Here is an 18,635-nt window from a genome sequence, read left to right as displayed (position 1 = left end):
ATTGATACCGAACATTGGTAATGCTAAATAGCATCATTCGTGCAACAAAAACATATAATTTGTCTCTCTATTTCTAATTCCAAATATTCCCCATTTAACCCCTGTTTGGTGGCCATTTTTTTGGTAAAGCATTGTAATAGACATTTTTTTAGAATATGTAGTTAAAAAATGCAAAAATTTTGGATTTATGTGCTAAGAGTTTTGAGAGAGGAGTTATTTTGGAGTTATTCTTGGGTGACAGGGCCTGAACGTCCAGGGCCCTATGTGAGCTTAATGCCCAAGTTCTTTTTTGCTTCGAATTGAGTCGGCCCATGAGGTCCTCTTCAAAGCCATAAGTTTTCTTATTCCGAGGTTTCTCAGTTCTTTAAGAATTCGAAAAATACCAGGTTTCCAATTTCAGAGAGCGGAGCGGACTTTATTTCTGGGCCCCGGAGTCCCCCTTACATCTCCCTCTCTCGCCGTTTTCTCCATTGGCAAAAGCATGTACCTATACAAACACCTATAAATACAAATGTATTTATACAACAGTTGTATTTCATTGTTGTACAATAAATATCCCAACATTCATATCAATATAAAGATCACAGCTTTCTGCTTCCGATCCAGGCATAGAGCTCAAATGCGTAGTTTTCTGTGGGGTACTTGTTTTTATCTATGTATAAAATCCTTGGCAAACAACGCCTCATATATCGCTCTCTCATCGGGAACTATGTGAAAGCTGGTCTCATTGATAAAGCAATCCAAGTGTTTGATGAAATGTCCAATTCAGATTGCAGGGTCTTTTCCATTGATTACAACAGGTTCCTTGGAGTGTTGATAAAGAACTTGCGTTTTGAGTTAGCTGAACACTACTATAATTTGATGGTTTCAAAAGGGTTCTCTTTGAGTTCCTTTACCTACTCCAGGTTCAGCTCGGGATTGTGTAAAGTTAAGAACTTTGAGCTCATTTGTAGGCTTTTTGAAGATATGGATAGGCTCAACATTGTGCCTGATATTTGGGCTTATAATATTTATTTGAATCTTTTGTGCAGCGAGAATTTAGTGGACAATGCCTTGGAATTGTTGAGAGTAATGAGAGAAAAGGGGCGGGAGCCTGACATAGTGAGTTATACCATTACAATTAGTGGGTTGTGTAGAGTTAAAAGGCTTGATAAGGCTGTTGAAATGTGGAAAATAATGATTAAGAAGGGCTTTGAACCGGATAATGATGCTTGCAGGGCACTTGTTTTGGGGTTATTTGACAATGGGAAGGTTGATTTGGCATATGAGCTCACTGTGGGGGATATGAAGGGGAAGGTTAAGTTTAATGTGGTAATTTATAATGTACTTATAGATGGGTTTTGTCAAACAGGCAGGATTGATAAGGCGCAAGCAATGAAGTCATTTATGATTAGGAATGGATGTGCGCCTGATTTGGTTACTTATAATGTGTTGTTGAATTATTTTTGTAATGAGCTAATGTTGGACGAGGCAGAGAATTTAGTAGAAAAGATGGAGCGAAGCAGGATGAAGCCCGATGTTTATAGCTACAATCAGCTTCTAAAAGGTCTATGCAAAGGCAACAGAGTAGATATGGCCTATGTCTTGATGGTCAGAAAGATGGAAGCTAAAGGGTTAATAGATGTGTCCTACAATACAATTATTAGAGCATTTTGCAAGGTGGGTCGTGCTAGAAGGGCTTTTAAGCTATTGGAGGAGATACAGAAGAAGGGAATTGTTCCTGATGTGAAAACATTTACCACCCTCATAAAAGCTTTTCTTAGAGAAGGCAACTCAAGGATAGCCAACAATCTTCTTGAACAGATGGCAAAAATGGGTATATCTCCAGATAGAATATTGTATACTGTGATTATTGATCACCGGTGCAAGATTGGTAGCGTAGAAATAGCTCACAGTATTTTTCATGATATGGTAGGGCAGGGAATTGCCCCGGATGTAGTGTGCTACAATGCACTCATCAGTGGGTTTTGCAAGGCTCAGAGAGTTAGTGAAGCAATGCATCTATATGAGGAAATGCAAAGTAGAGGTTTGTATCCAGATGAGTTGACTTTCAAGTTAATCATTGGAGGTCTCATAAGGCAAATGAATTATTCATTGGTTTATGGCGTCTGGGATCGGATGATGGAGAAGGGATTTACCCTTGACAGAGATATATCTGAGATTCTTATCAATGTCATCCATTCAAAAGACGCATCCTGAGGTAACTTCACCAATGGTTTGTATCTCATGACTCCTCTTCATGATCCTTTTTGTGTGCAAATTCGTGTTAGAGCGTTTCCATGATCTGCATCTGTGTATCCTAATCTGCAGTTTAAACCACTGTGCAAATGTTGAACTCTGCAAGTAGTTCATTTTGTACAGTGACCCATATCTTTAATGTGAATTATAATAAAATAATATTACACGCAAACCCAAAACTTTTCCTTATTTCTTAATCACGCGTTTGCCATCGAATCACTATATAAAAATGCATTTTTGACAAATAATGGGCTCAAACAGGATCTAAAAATTAAAGATAAACTGTATCCCGTGCTTCAGGAGAACAGGTAAGCAGGAGCTTGCAAGTAACAGAAAATAATAGGAACATATCACATGACATGTATTGCGGTTGTATTTTCTGAGATGGCTTTGTGTCATTGATGAGAAAGTTACTAATCTTTTGTTGGTAAAATGAATTTAGGTTGAATTGCTGCAAAGCTCTCGCAAGATATATTCTCAGTTGATGATGCAACTGTCAAAGCCTTGGCATCAAGAGTTACCACATATTCCTGGCTGATTCCAGAAATAATTAAACAGGTTGGGTTTGTTTTTCTACCTCCAAAGTTTTCACCCTTATAGCTGATCTACGCATTTTCTTAGTTTGTTTTGCATATGCCAAAATTCAAGATTTAGAATAAATAAAAAGATTTAAGACGAGACGACTAAGCTGAATAACATTTCAAGATATAGCCATAGAGCAGTGGCTGTGGAATCATTGTAAGCTCATTGTCTATTCTTTATTACCAGGGCTAATATGTCACCTTCAAATTTTGCTCTTCTTTTTTCAGTTTACATGATGTGTGCTGTTCTACCCATTTTGGGCTAATTCTACACAGATCAAAACCAGGCGCTCCAGTATCATCATGTAGCAAGCCAGGTACTTTGGCTTCTTGCCCTTGTGCGGGTATGAAGCTGAACTAGTTTTCTGATAATTTTCATTATCATACTAATCTAGGTATGATTTTTTCTTTTGCCTTTCTAAAGTATTTTGTAAGTACCATTCACAAATACTCAACTCAAGAAAGTGAGTCTCTCTTTGTCGTGTGTAGTGGCAGTCTTTTGCAATCATTAGTCTTAATCTCTTAAGAACATAATATGGAACATAAAAGTTACAAATATTAATTTAATGGATATTTTGTTCCTATTACTTTCTATTTTCTATCGTACATAGCCTTGTCGTATTTTCTTTTCCTTATCTTGAGCCACAGATACATTGCTTTGCGTTAAGCTAAAAAAGACTATTTCCATGTTGGCCCTCCGTAGATTCATCAGATTGTAAGCTAGTGATGTTTTCGGCTCCTAGACTTTTGCCATCTAGGGGCAGCATGGTAGAGGCAATTTTGCTATCTCTTATACCAACACCATTAATAATCGAATCTTTAAAAGAACCATCAATATTATGCTTCTCATCAATTCATTTTCATTCTTTGTCATTGTCCTCTATTAGTGGCTGTGTTTTCTCCTTCCCCCTTTCCTTCCGTGTAAAGGCTGAAAAATGAAAATAAAGATACCTTGTAAGCATTCTAAATTATAAAGAAACAGTCCAAAAGCCAAGGTCAGTAATAAACACTAGACAAACCAGCGAAGAGGCTTTAGCTTCAGGCGTGAGCCTCACAAATGGCGCTTAAGGAGTAAGCTTTGAGGCATTTTACAAAAGCCTCCGCATGATGCAGGATTCAAGGCATGAGCCTCAAATAGCTTTTCTTTAGACGATGATTTTAAAAGAAAAGAAAATAAACATAGAGTCAAACACTAGAAATATATGAAAGAAAAAAGGGTTGCCAGTTGTTTGGCATTGAAAAGTAGCACCTTTACTTGGGTAGGTGGATCGTTCATCAGTAGAGAGCAAGGATAGGCCAATGTTCCTGACTTGTTTTCTCCATCTCCAGTTTTTTTCTTTTTAGTTCTATGGTTGTTTTGGTTTATTGCAGTCTAAATATGAACTTATTGGGCCATGAAAAATCTGTTTGAAAAGTTGAGACTAGTATAAAATAGCTCCAAAAGCATTGGGGATACTTTCCTTGGCTTTATGTCTCATATCACGCTTTTTGAGTAAGTCAAGATGTAAGCCTCAACAAAGGTCACAGATTATATATAGGGCTCCTAATGAATGCTTTGCATGTCGTGTGAAGATTTTACTGTTATTTTACCTGTGAAGGGTCATAGATATACATCTTGTACTCGTCAAGATTGTGCTGTTATTTTCAATATGTTTTGGAAAATTGGTTCTATTGCAAACTTTAACCGTCCATTGCAGCCAAAAGTTCTTTTTTTGATAAGATCAATTTATACATCATATTTAAGTACCTGAGCAGTTCCACTTTTCTCATTCGAAAGACTTAGCTTCGTACTGTTCTTTGAGTGTTGTATGTTGCATTATCAATGTATCATTTGAGCTTGAACACTGCCATATTCAACCTTATTCGGCCTTGTATCGGCACGATGGTTTTCCACCGGATATTAGATTATTTGCCTTTTATGCTTGGCTAATGTCTGACTTGTTGTCTTTTCAGCAATTCTAGTACCACTTCTGATTCTGCCTTTTTCCTTGTTTTGGTTATTTACTTATTTCAATTCATGCTTTCATCTAAACTTTAGATACTGTAATGAACCTTCAAAAGGAGACAGGTCAACATTTTCTTCCACACGGCCATCAAGAACAATATTGGACCAGTTACTGATTTTCCTCGGCAACCACAGCCATGACCGAAGCGGGTGTAGATGTTCCCACCCTCAGCCGCAAGTGAAGCCACAGCCCACCTGAGCCAACATTCAACTACTGACGCCATGGACATCTCATAGAACCAGGCCAATAGCATGGCTGTGGCTGCATTCTCTAAACTCCTGTGGATAAACGATCGTGGGAATCCTGTCAATGGAGGAAGCTCGACATCTCCGCTGTCACAAAGATAAAAATCTCAATATTTGTTGTTTTTAATATGGAGGAGAATAGAGACAAGTCTTTGCTTATATGCCACGAAAGCTCGAAGTTAAATAGATGAGCACTTAACAAAGTGGCACTAGGGTACCGCCTTAATGCCGATCAGACATTGCTCACAAGCTTCACCAATCCCAATGGTAAAGGTGCGTACAGATTTCTGTTTCATTGTCGTGAATCCTTTTTATAATGAAGTTTGTGTGTTAAAACCATTATCTGCGACATTAAGCGAGTCTGGTTCACAAATGTACAATTGGTGGAAGCTATGTTTGGGTTTGGAACGTCATAGCCAAAAGCTGAGAAACGGTGGACGGTAGAAGAGTTAACTATGAGACTAGATATTTATAGGGATAAATTGTCCTCCACCAGCGTCTTGATTGGGGAAGAATGTTCATTATGAAGCGCCTAAATAAATAACGACGCTTGAAGGGCGAGCGTTCAGTTTCTGTTTCCTTATGCAGTGAAGGTTGATTATTTATTCTCAGATCACAATAGTTGGCACTTCATTCTGTATGATTATTTTCTTTTGTTGTGATAGAATTCTATGTCATGGTACTTGTAATGAAGTGATAGCATGTTTGGTAAAACGAAAAAATAAGTTAAGATCTTGTTCTTTACACTCCAATAATGCCTCATCTTGTTTTTTACACTCCAATGATGCCTTGTAGTCCGAAACTTGCACTTGAAAATACTAGAGAGTCAAAATTGAGATTGCAATGAGTTCCTCATTAGGGAGTCCAAACCGTGGAGCGATAGAAAAATTGGAATTCTAGGTCTTTGAGCTCTGTTCCATCAACTTGTCTTGACAATAGGTGGTGGAGAAATCGGGGATTGATGCAGATTGCGGTGAATGATCCTGAAGGGGTCATGAAAAATCTAAGATCTCAAGTTAAAAGCCCATTTTTTGAAAGCAGTAAAGCATTCAACCTTACAACAAGACTCATAGGAAAGAGAGCAAATTCCGTCCTCTCTTAGGGTGATGTGGTTTATTATCCTTTCATTCATAATTTGATCAAGTCGAAAAAAATCATTGATCAACCACAAAAGAGATTCTAAAAGCTAACATAAAGATGCAAAGTACGAGGTGTTCTGAACAGCAAACGACATTTCCTAAATTTCAGGAGATGGATAACTCCGTAGAAAAAGTCTAATGGATACTGTAATAGGTACTGCAATACATGCTCCACGATGAAACAAGACAACAAAATGAAGATTCGGGCCAACAAATTTTGCTCTCTATCACACTTCGAGAATAAGGAATCCAAATCACCACAACATCTGGAACCATGGCAATAATCAAACACGTGCTTTTTAGGACCTGTACCCGTATCTGGTAAAGAAAGGATGCTTGAGGGCCTCATGAGCAGTCATCCTGACAGAAGGGTCATAACGAAGAAGTCCCACCAAGAGGTCTATCAAATCTCCAGCTGAATGATCCACATGCTGCATTACTACATTCTGCAATGACAGGATGAAATGAACCTACTTATGAATGTACTGATCAAAGGATCAAGAGGATAAACTATGGATGGTGGCATCGAAAGAAAAGGACTCAAGTTTATGGATCAAGGGGGGAAAAAAATACTGACAGTGGACCAGAGGAAATATGACTAAATAGGCATTCTCTTAACGAGGGATGATTAATATTGTTCTCTACGTTTGTCAAGTTAAAATGTCACCAAATGCATCTGCCGTTTGACATTTCAGAAGTGTCAAATAACATGGAAAATGTGAACAAATGGACACGTTCACTTCGAAAAAATATAAATCAAATTACATGTGCCAATCATCCACCATATCCACGAAACCCAGCCTAAAATGTTGATTTCGGAAGTAAATTTACAGGACAGGTGATCTCAGATCTGACTTGAGAATTTACACCAAAGATTACCTAAATAAACAAAATGCAAAGGTGAGTGTAGCGAAAAAGCAAAATGTAGGACCAACCTGAAGACAAGACAGCTTTGAAACAGCCTTAATGCTGTCTCTTGAAGTTGCACCTTCAGGCCACGCCAACCTACCCCATTTTATATATTTATGAGCCTGCCGACTATGTCAATGAAACCACAGGAGGGAAAGATACTATCAATAATTAGCAAAACAAATGATAGAAATGATGAGATAAATTTCCAGTTCTATTAACATACTCTACACGTTTCAACATGTATTGCGGAAGAGGACCCAACACTCTCTCCATCATGGCCAGGTGTTCTAAATTCTCATGAGTCTGAAACAAAGCTTCACCCTGCATAGTCAACATCAGATTAAAAAATCAAGGCTTACACCCATGCCTCTAGGCATACAGTTATTTGACCAACAGGTGAACCATTACTGCTTAATCATCAGAATTACCGAGCATAGCTCAACCAAGATGCAACCAACACTCCATATATCACATGGATAGCTCCAGCCCAGTCCTGAAAAAGACACAGGCAGTCTCAGCATAGCAATGAAGAACGCCAATATAAAGTACATGGTGATGCACAAGAAAATTCTACATACCAAGAATAACCTCAGGGGCACGATAATGTCTAGTGGAAACAATATAATTGTGATCTCGACGCTCATAGACCGCACTACCAAAGTCAATAACCTTAATAGCACTTGACTTTGGCAATCTCTTATAAGCAGACCCATCTCTTAAAGACCAAGATGCAATCTGCACATGCAGGATAGACATTAAATGAAAAGCTGACAGAAAAGAGTCACGTAGAAAAGAAATGAAGTCTGAATTTAAGAATAGCCAAGTCACACAGCATAAACTCTTAGATTGACAGACATACCCTGAAGTCAGGTATTTTCACATACTCCGGAGAAACAAAGAGTATGTTCTCTGGCTTCAAATCGGTATGGATGAGACGCATATCATGCATGACTGCAACAAAAGCCAGCCAAAGCATTCAAAGAATTAGAGTTTTCTTTCGGATGAGAGGACTATAAGCCGAAAAAAAATGGATGCATCATCTCAATCAAAGTTGTTACACACAAGAAGACTTCTAGCGAGGTCCATAAAATGAAATGAAAAACGATGGGATTCTATATGTTTGCCATGAGGATAAAAAAAAAAAAAAAAAAAATGAAGAAAAAAAAGAGGTATCGACCACAGACATGCTACACATTCCAAAACTTGTCTGCCAATCTCGCGGACTAGATCAACTGGAAATGATCGGTAACTGTTTTTCCGTAGAAAATCGAATAAGCTTGGTCCAAGCTTCTCAAATACCTGTTAAGACCATTACATTCATTGACAAGCCTTGACTCCCCAAAAAGTTGAAAAAAAAAATGGGGATTCATGTTACTTTGAATCGATAATATACTTACTAAACAAATATGGTTACGATAATCAAACCAGTTCCGTAATTCAACACAACTGCAAAGAATGAACTTGTTTAGCCATCAGTACAAAGTTCTGCTTTATATGAATGAAAGACAGTAAAGCTGAAAACATATATTATATTATCATTGATTGTAAACTCACCGACTGCCATTTCTATCATATCTACCAAGCAACTGAAGCACATCAATTTCTACCATTGCTACTTCGCGATACTTCTTAATGCTTCGAACAATTTTTATTGCAACCAATTCCTTTTGCTCCCTGTCCCAGCATTCCAAAACTTGACCAAATGTACCTATGAAATGAGATATAAAGATTTTACACATGAAATGAGAAAAGACCAACATGCATATCCCATTAAATATATTTCGACAAGGGAGACTAACCTTCACCAATCTTTCTCAGGATCTTATCTGGAATGCGGTACAAAGTGGAGATATGGTGTAATACACATTTAAAAGAGGAAGATATTAGTTACTAGACCAGATCAGAAATTAAAATATATAATTCAATCAGTTGAAGATGAGTTATCATTTCTTTCCAATTGCATTTGAAGCCATTTCCTTCTTCATTTTTTTCTTCCTTATTTTCTTATCTTTCTTCTTTTTTGGGAAAAGGAAGATGAATCGGTAAATAACATCATTTTTTAGATATCTGGTAGAAAATGGAGAAAAAAGCAGGCACTGCCATAACAAATCAAACATACTGGAGCTATGCTATACGAGAGCATATGAGATGGCTTTATCATGATAAGTAAATAGAATTACAGCGAGAGGTTAAATTCTCTCCAAGCTCAAATACATAATGCCCATTTTTGTCATCGTCCCGCCATGGCGGAGAGCCTCTTTCAGCAAGTCCTCTTGTGTATAAATTATTGAGGTCTGCAGGCACTCCTTGATGCCCATAATTTGATATGTTTCCAGTCTCTCGTCCATGATATATCCCTGGTTGGACCTACAAACAGTAATGTGTGCATACTTCACTAAACAGAAATCAAAGAGAAGTTTCTCCTCTGCCAAAAATTTATCACATCACAAGATATGGCTACACTAAAAATTGATGAAAATTAGCGGACAAGTTAAATTTCAAATAACTACTTGCTAAGCTGATTAATGAAAACCCAGAACCACTATTGTTGCACAAATTTTAGCCAAGAAAAGGCAAAGGAGCCCTCACAAACATACACAAGAGTGAGCACACAGGCACATGCCCACAACTAGAGATATAAATATGTCATCTCATTCACCTATTTGTTTCCATAAATTGGGGGAAGAAAAGCAAAAGAGAGATCAAGAAAATAATATTATGTCCAGATATACATAAGGTGTTGATAATTGGTGATCTTACTCACATTTTAATAGCAAAAAATAAAGCATGCCAACTTTGAACGAAAAAACAAAATTATTTTCTTGCCACGACAAACAATGGCAGGAAGAAGAAGCTAAGCCTTATCTCCAGTAAATTTGGTACACTTGGGATTGGCTAAGGTGCTATGTCTAGATCAAGAAGGAATGTAAATGACGTGTTTTTACTTTTTCCCTAGACCAAAAAAGTGAATAAAGTTCTCAATCAGCACTTGAACCACAGAATGTATTTTACTCAAAACTATAAAATTTATTTTGGTTTCTCAACTGCGATAACTTATTTTACTAAAAAATATGTATTCATTTTAGTTACTCTGAATTCGTCGACATGTTTAGTTTACAGACTTCTATATTGCTAAGGAGCTTTATTTTACATCTCTAGTGATATAAAACATTTTAAAAACGATTGAGAATACCCTTAAATCTTTTCAACTGAATTCTTTCCATTACCCTATGTAAAGAACTCAATCAACATAAAATATCACACAAAATTCTAATTGCCACAGATTTCACATGAATTACCGATAAAATTTCATTACTATATTAATAATCAATAAAAATTACAAAGACGGAAACTGACCTTGGAAGCGTGAGAAAGTTGGTCCCAGGCTAATTTTGGACGCTTATTGGGACGGCGGTCCATGTGAGAATACGGATATTCACCCATGTACTCAATATCTCCATTACAAATCCATTAATTCGAGTGTATGAAGATGTGAAACCCTAACTATAAAAGTATGATTTATTCAATTTAAGAGCTTTGGGGGAAATTTTCATTGGAGGTTACTAACTATAAGTTTGTTTTATGTTAGTCGCAGAATTTTAATTTATTTCCATTTAAGCACTTCACTAATGTTTTTATTTCATTTTGACCATTCTTCTTCAGTCAACCAAAAACGGGTTACTTTCACTCATTCCATCCAATTCAACATGAAGTATAGCGGCACTATTGTCAAGTGTTTTTATATTCAAAACTGCATCGTTTAACTTTCTTGGAGGTTCCATTTGAGAAAAAAAATTGTTGATTGATTGGTAATGAAAGTGGGTACATTCTTTGCGATGTCAATTGGAGCATTCATTTTCTGGCAGACCATGGATAAAGTCCATGTTTGGATCACCCTCCACCAGGACAAGAAGGTATGACCCTCACCCCACCCCGCCCAGTTTATATACTAACATGTTTCCATATAATGACGAGATCAAATTGTAGCCTGTTGGAGTTTCAGGCTCTTCTCCTTGAAGTAGCAAGTGGGACGGACCTTAATCCCATCTCAGCACATAAAACAGCTTCATTACGAGGAAACAAACTTTCAGAAAGCATTCTTCTGCTTGTTGTAAAGAATTTAGCTACTGAAATTCTTGAGCCCAGTTGATGATCTGCAATTAAATGTAAGACTCGGCCTAATGATTGGTGTATTTTAACTAAAGGTTCGAAATTTACAAAGTCGTGTTTTGAAAATACAACTTCAACTTAAAGGCGTCCCACAATGGATTTCTTACATCTGGCACCGTTGAATTGTTCTGTTGGACGAGCCTCATATAAATAGGGTTGAGAGACTTTCTATGGAACCCTAATCTCCTTTTATTGACTTCCGCTTTTTCTTCTTCATTCTCTTCATCTTCTGGATGATGTTTTGGTATGATTTCTTAGTGAAATCTTGTAATATACTATTAGTAGTGTTGAGATCTATCTCTGTGTGAGATTAATATATAGAATCTAAGGGCAAATTTGTGGGTGTGGACGGCAGATTGTTTTTGTTCATCTGCAACTAGGTTTTGCTCGATTTTGGGGGCCGTGATAGTGGATTCGAGCTTAATCCGTATGGATGCTCAACGGGAATGTAGACGTTAGTTGGTTGCCGAATCTCGGGGCCTTTTAGCCTAAAATTCCTTCGTGTTCTTTACTTTCTTGTCATTTATATTTTGTATTTTTACTAAAAAATACTCGAGTCACAAAAGAGTTCGTAATACTGGGAACTATAGTGGTATCGGAGCCACTATTAAAAATCTTTTTTCAAAATATTATTGTTCGATTTTTTGTGTGACTCGATTGTACTAGAAATCTACCAAAACTGATAGATCTACTTTTGATGTATAGGAAACAGTGTTTGATCTGAATCTTGAGTAGATCTGTGGTATCGGTTTGGTACTTTTGGCATAAGCTACAAATTTGGTGAAATCTATACTATACCCCAACTTTAATACTTGTCGAATCTTATTTAGGGATTAAGTTAAGGAATTTTTGAACCCCCTCTAATTTACCTTTGTCTAGGATTCCATAAGAGAACCCTAGAATCTGAGGAAATTAAGGAACGGTGAAGAAAATACATTAGGGGTTTATTTCTTTGTGCTCTGCAATTCATGTCATTGTCCTTGCATAACCTGATTCTTGTGTATGGGGTTGACAATACTAATAATCTATCTGCAGTTGACATTATTCAATTGACATTTGTATCAATGCTCACGTTTGCATATAAAATTTGGCAAGAAAGTGCTTTATTTGTTACTGCAAGAATTAATATGTCAATTGTTAAGTTTACTAAGTGTGAACTATTTTTATACTACATATCTCTACTATGAATTGCATATTTTGTGAATTGTTTAGCTGAGATTAAATCTTGCCTGAATCATCTTGAACATTATTGTAACACACTTGCACAATATGCCACTAAAATTGATATTCAACATTGGGATGGTAAAGGAGATTTTACCCTCTGGAGCTAGAAGATGAAAGCTCTTTTAATGCAATTGAAATGTGTTAAATCAATTGATGAATCTTGGCCAGAAACTTTATCAGAAGTTAGGAAAACTGAGCAAGATGAATCAGCATAGAGCACCATATTTCTTCATCTATCTGATTCTGTGTTTAGAAAGATAGGAACCACCACCACTACTGCTGAATTATGGACAACTTTAGAAAAACAATATGTTTCTAAATCCCTACCAAATAAGTATTTTCTTTGGAAACAATTTTTCAATCATAAATTTGATCCTACTGCAGACTTGGAAGAAAATATGGATAGATTTAATAAGATCACACAAGATTTAACCAATTGTGGGGAAGAGATTTCAGATGACCAGAAAGTAGTTGGTCTACTAAATGCTCTGGGTGATAAGTATAAAGACGTTATGAATGCCTTAGAATATGGTATGAGTGATTTAACTATTGAAATCATTCAAGACTCACTCAAGAATAGAGATCTAGAACTTAAATTTGAACACAAAGTAGCCTTATATGTTGAAAAATTCATGTCCAATCCAAAACTCCCTACTAAAGGCTTAAATAATTTCAGTCAAGCTAATTACAATAAAGATAAAAATTTCTCTAAAAAGAATAGGGGAATAATAAGGGAAATGATAAAAAAAGTATACAAGGGAAAGGCTAACAATAGAAAGTGTTATTATTACGGTAAAACTAGTCATTTGATAAAAGATTGGCTAAGGGCCTAGGAAATGGCCCTAAGCATGATAATGACACTTCAGCCCTCATTAGAAAGACCTGAACATGATTGGGTTCTAGATTCAGGATGCTCATTTTACATGAGCCCTAATATCAATTAGTTTACTGATTTCACAAACTTTAGTGGTGGGTGTGTAAAACTGGAGAATAATGATCCCTGTCAAGTAAAAGGAATTGGAAACATTGTTTTAAAATTGAAGAATGGTCAACTCTTAATGTTAAACTATACTAGGTATGTTCCAGCACTTAGAAGGAATCTTATATCCTTGTGGGTATTAGATGATAGAGGGTATCAAATTGAAATTAATGATGGTTTTACAAAAATAAATAGAAATCGGTTACTTATATTCAAATCACCCAAAATTAATGGCATCTATACCCTAAATCTTGACTTTGTCATTCAAAATACTGCTGTGAATTTGGTTACACAAACAGATAATTCTGAATTGTGGCACAAAAGACTAGGACATCTAAGTGAGAAAGGCCTAAAAGTACTTTCAAAGTCTGGTGCTTTTGGGAATGACAATGTTCAGAAGTTAACCTTCTGTGAACATTGTATTATAGGAAAACAAAATAGAATGCCCTTTAATTATGATATACATAAGTCACAAAATATACTTGAATACATTCATAATGGGGGGCCTGCACCTGTGTCTACTGCATCTGGATATAGATATTATTTCCTTACTATTGACGACCTGGATCGAAATCAAAATCTAATACCTTCTCAATTTTTAAGGAGTGGAAAACTCCAGTAGAAAATCAAACAAGTAGGAAAATCAAAGTTTTAAGAACGACAATAAATTGGAGTTTTGAAATATTGAATTTGATCAGTATTGCAGCACAAATGGCATACTTAGACATAGGACAATGCCATCCCTTAGCAAAATGGTGTAGCTGAGAGAATGAATAGAACAATCCTTGAAAGAACTAGGTGCATGTTGATTAGTTCAGGACTGCCAAAAATTTTATGGGGAAAGGCAGTAAAAACTGCATGTTATCTGATAAATTTGTGTCCTTTCACTATCTAAATAACAAGGTACCACAACAAATATGGTCAGGACCGGTTCCTGATTATTCTCATCTGAAAACATTTGGGTGTGCAGCCTATGCTCACCAAACTGATTCTAAGCTTGACCCAAGATCTTTGAAATGTGTTTTCTTAGGTTATGGGAAAGGGGTAAAAAGCTATAGGCTCCGGCTAAAAGAAACAAAAGGATTTAAGGTGGTCATAAGTAGATCTATGATTTTTTAATGAAGATGCCTTCCCATGACTTTGTGACAATAATGAAGATAGGATAACAGACAATGATTTTGTTGTGACTAAAATTGATTTTAAAAGCCAGAATACCCCTGAACAAATACAAATTGAGGTGGAGACACCTCAGACTGAAATCCAGCATGTTACCAACGATGAAAATTTAGATAAGCCTCAGGAATTAGAACCTGTACATGACCTGCAGGACTATCAATTGGCCAGAGACAGAGAGGGAAGAACTATTAGACCTTCTTCTAGATACCAGTTTGCAGATTATGTGTCTGGATAGATAGAATCAGAATCCTTAGATAAGGAACCTGAATGTTATGAAGAGGCCATTACCTTTAAGGACTCTGCTAAATGGGTTGCAGCAATGAAAGATGAGATGAGTTCTCTGTATAAAAATAAAACTTGGAACTTAGTGGTTAAACCTAAAGACTGCAAACTAATTGAATGTAAATGGGTTTACAAGATAAAAGAAAGAGAATACAATTCAAATGACAAAAGATACAAGGCTGGGCTGGTTGCTAAAGGGTTCACACAGAGAGAGGGTATAGACTACATTGAAATATTCTCACATGTTGTGAAATATACTTCCATCGGGATATTACTTGTCCTTGTAGCACAATTTGACTTAGTGATAGAGCAATTAGATGTAAAAACTGCTTTTCTGTATGACTTTTTAGATGAAACAATATACATGTCACAACCAAAAGGTTTTAAAGTTAAAAATAAAGAACACTTAGTGTCTCTATTATACAAGTCCTTATATGGCCTAAAACAGGCCCAAGACAAGGATATAAAATGTTTGACTATTTTATACAAGGACTTAAGTTCAGAAAATATGAGTATGATCCCTGTTTTTGTTTCAAAAGAAATGAACAATCTGAATTCTTTTATCTGCTTTTGTATGTGGATGATATGCTCCTAGCTGGTAAGGATTCTGATGCACTGAACTCTATAAAAGGAAAATTAAAGTCTGAATTCGAGATGAAAGACTTAGGACCTACTAAGAAGATTTTAGGAATGGAAATAAAAAGGGATAGACAAAGTGAAAAATTGTTTTTAACTCAAAATGGTATATTGAAAATGTTATTAAACGATTTTCTTTGCATAAAGTCAAACCTGTTAGTTTACCTTTGTCTGCAAATGTTAAATTATCCATTGATCAATCGCCTAAAAATGAAATCGAACTTAAAAGAATGTTGCATGTACCATATGCTAATGCAATTGGATTTGTTATGTTTATTATGGTATGTTCTAGGCCTGATATAGCTTATGCTGTGAGTGTTTTAAGCGGATTTATGAGCAACCCAGATAAACTTCACTGGAAAGCCATGAAAAACTTAATCAGATACTTAAAAGGCACATGGGATCTAGGACTTATGTTCAAAACTAATAAAAATGGTTTAAGTTTGAAAGGCTATGTAGACTCTGATTTTGCTAGAAATTTTGATAATAGAAAGTCAACTACTGCATTTTTCTATGTGATAAATGATACCTGCATTAGTTGGAAAGCACAACAATAGAAACTTTTGGCCCTATCTACTACAGAGGCAGAATATATTGCTACTACAGAGGCAATGAAGGAAGGAATATGGTTAATGGGTCTGTTAAATGAATTATATATTATAGGAAATCAGGTGGAGCTTTGTTCTGATAATTAGAGTGTAATTTTCTTGAGTAAAAATCCTATCTTTCATGATAGAACAAAACATATAGATGTTAAGTTTCATTTCATTAGGGATATAGTTGAAAAATGTGATATAAATATGGTTAAAATACCTACTAAGATTAATCCTGCAGATTTAGATACAAAGGTAATATCTGTTAGTAAATTTTTTGATTATTTAAAATTATTGAATCTTGAAGTTTACTAATTTTCTGATTTTGTTAACAGGTAATAAGAGCAAATGAAAATAGTTTATGTTCGAATCAACTTAATCACTCTCAAAATTCCAGCAAGGTGGAGATTGTAAAAAATTGGGCTGCTAAAATTCTTGAGCCCAGTTGATGATTTGCAATTAAGCCTCCGTTTATTTCCCATTTTTTCTTCATTAAAATGAAAAATATGACCGTTATCCATCACATCAAGCCACCAAATTTGAATTTCTATCTCTTGTATGGGGCTCATAACGACTATATTTTTCATAATCATTTTTACATTAATATGTACCAAACGGGCCCATTGGTGTATTTTAACTGAAGGTTCTAGATTTACAAAGTCGTGTTTTGGAAATACAACTTCAACTTAAACGCGTCCCACAGTGGATTTCTTACATCTGTCAGTATTGTGATCATTGGATTGTTTTGTTGGACGCACCTCATATAAATAGGGTTGAGAGACTTTCTATGGAACCCTAATCTCCTTTTTTTTATTGTTGCTTTTTCTTCTTCGTTCTCTTCATCTTCTGGATGATGTTTTGTTGTGATTTCTTAGTGAAATCTTGTAATATACTATTAGTAGTGTTGAGACTATCTCTGTGTGAGATTAGTATATAGAATCTGAGGGCAAATTTGTGGGTGTGAACGACAGATTGTGTTTTGTTCTTCTGTAAATTGGTTTTGCCAGATTTTGGGGGCTATGATAGTGGATTCGAGCTTAATCTTTATGGATGCTCAATGGAAATGTAGGCGTTAGTTGGTCATCGAACCTCGGGGCCTTTTAGCCGAAAATTCCTTCGTGTTCTTTACTTTCTTGTCATTAATATTTTGTGTTTTTACCAAAAAATACTTGAGTCACAAAAGAGTTTGTAATACTGGGAACTACACTTGTAAATAGAGAAGATGATAGCAATTAGGAGGAAAAATGATTAGGAAATTATTCTATTTTAATCGTGACTTAACATACCAACAGCAGCGGCATGAGCACTTTGGCAACCTCCACATGTAACCTAGACGTGTGAATAAGATATTATTTGATTTTGAAAGTCTTTCAGGATTCTAAGATTTCGGGATATTTTCAGTTTACGTGTTACCATATTATGTTCTGGTTGTTTCACAAATAGACTTACATAGTTATCTCATAGTACTTCCAGGTGACCAAGTTAAAGGAAGAAGTGATGGACAACCTCAAAAGAAGAACATACGTCAGGAAACAAGGATCAATGTTTCCAAGTAATGCCTACTAACTTTGGCCGAATTCACAAATGGCTTATCATGCAGAGGAAAATCCCGCAATGTGGTAACGTATGTATATCATCTTTCACAAAATGGGTGTATAAGGCTTTGAAGATCATTCCAAATTTTCAAAGAAGCTTTAATAAACAGCAATTGTAGTTTAATAAGGTAGAGATACATGCAAATTTAAGGGAGAATGTTATCTTGCCACATCTTTTACAAAATTATCTTGGAGAGGAAGTAGCGCATCCAATTTCCTTGCCTTGCTGCCATTCATCAATAGATGTAGCAAATCATCCCTTACAATATAAAACGAAGGAAAGATGTTGGTACTTGTCTAATGTGCATTCACTCAAATGCGGTTGCGTATTATTGTGAAAGGAAATGTTCCCATGTAATCCACCTTCCAATCGGTCATAAATCTATATTTGGTGAATCTTGGCTTCTAGGCTGCTCAGTGACCACCTTCTATCTAGCAATTCGGACACAAAGTCATTATCAGCTCAAGACGCCCTAAAAAAGAAGGAACAAAAGTCATCAAGATTAACTAAATATCCAATCTCAACGGTCTTTATGTCTAATTCCTCACATATACAGATGAAACATGAATGATGTATGTAAGCATATTATAATAGTGTAATGTTGAAATTTTATACAACTTTAATTCTCAATCACATGAAAACCTAATTACTTTGATTGCCATATCCTCCATGTCAAATAACAAGAGAACTATAAAGTGTAAAACATACCTTAATTCTTTGAAAATGATTCTTTATTATTAGATCTTGATTCTAGATCTTGAATCTTCAAAATCAACTTAGAACCCCTTCTTGATTGATTTCTTGCTTTTAATCATGAATTTTGCCTCCTTGAATTCTTTGATTCATGTTCTTGGTTTT

At 35.8% G+C, this 18,635-nt stretch overlaps 2 protein-coding genes across 15 annotated transcripts; one reads left to right on the top strand and one right to left on the bottom strand.

Annotated features, from left to right (window-relative positions):
• The first annotated feature begins 292 nt into the window (after positions 1-292).
• Positions 293-6,256, top strand: LOC111369309 (pentatricopeptide repeat-containing protein At1g13040, mitochondrial-like). Of its 13 annotated transcripts, XM_022990782.1 has the most exons (5): positions 293-1,816; positions 1,916-2,215; positions 2,681-2,796; positions 3,048-3,136; positions 4,858-6,256. In XM_022990782.1, the coding sequence occupies exons 1-2, from the start codon at positions 655-657 to the stop codon at positions 2,197-2,199; spliced, it is 1,446 nt and encodes a 481-aa protein (XP_022846550.1). In that variant the 5' UTR covers positions 293-654; the 3' UTR covers positions 2,200-2,215; positions 2,681-2,796; positions 3,048-3,136; positions 4,858-6,256. The 13 variants fall into 13 exon arrangements, with proteins under 13 accessions (XP_022846550.1, XP_022846548.1, XP_022846547.1 ...); XM_022990780.1 differs by having other exon boundaries at positions 293-2,215; positions 3,096-3,136; positions 4,881-6,256; XM_022990779.1 differs by having other exon boundaries at positions 293-2,215; positions 3,096-3,136.
• On the bottom strand, positions 6,141-10,654 carry LOC111369311 (serine/threonine-protein kinase AFC2-like). Of its 2 annotated transcripts, XM_022990783.1 has the most exons (12): positions 10,479-10,654; positions 9,302-9,488; positions 8,921-8,947; positions 8,676-8,829; positions 8,519-8,567; positions 8,306-8,420; positions 7,981-8,072; positions 7,700-7,856; positions 7,550-7,614; positions 7,345-7,442; positions 7,145-7,247; positions 6,141-6,655 (listed from the first exon to the last, which is right to left on the bottom strand). In XM_022990783.1, exons 1-12 carry the CDS (start codon positions 10,563-10,565, stop codon positions 6,509-6,511), a joined length of 1,281 nt encoding a protein of 426 aa, XP_022846551.1. In that variant the 5' UTR covers positions 10,566-10,654; the 3' UTR covers positions 6,141-6,508. The 2 variants fall into 2 exon arrangements, with proteins under 2 accessions (XP_022846551.1, XP_022846552.1); XM_022990784.1 differs by lacking the exons at positions 8,306-8,420; positions 8,519-8,567; positions 8,921-8,947; positions 9,302-9,488; positions 10,479-10,654 and having other exon boundaries at positions 8,676-8,694.
• Between the last annotated feature and the right edge of the window lie 7,981 nt (positions 10,655-18,635).

Source organism: Olea europaea, chromosome 20 (assembly GCF_002742605.1).
Source record: "Olea europaea var. sylvestris chromosome 20, O_europaea_v1, whole genome shotgun sequence".
In the NCBI taxonomy this organism is placed as follows: Eukaryota; Viridiplantae; Streptophyta; class Magnoliopsida; order Lamiales; family Oleaceae; genus Olea; species Olea europaea.
Note: the sequence above shows the minus strand (reverse complement) of the source record. Positions and strands in the feature narration are given on the sequence as shown.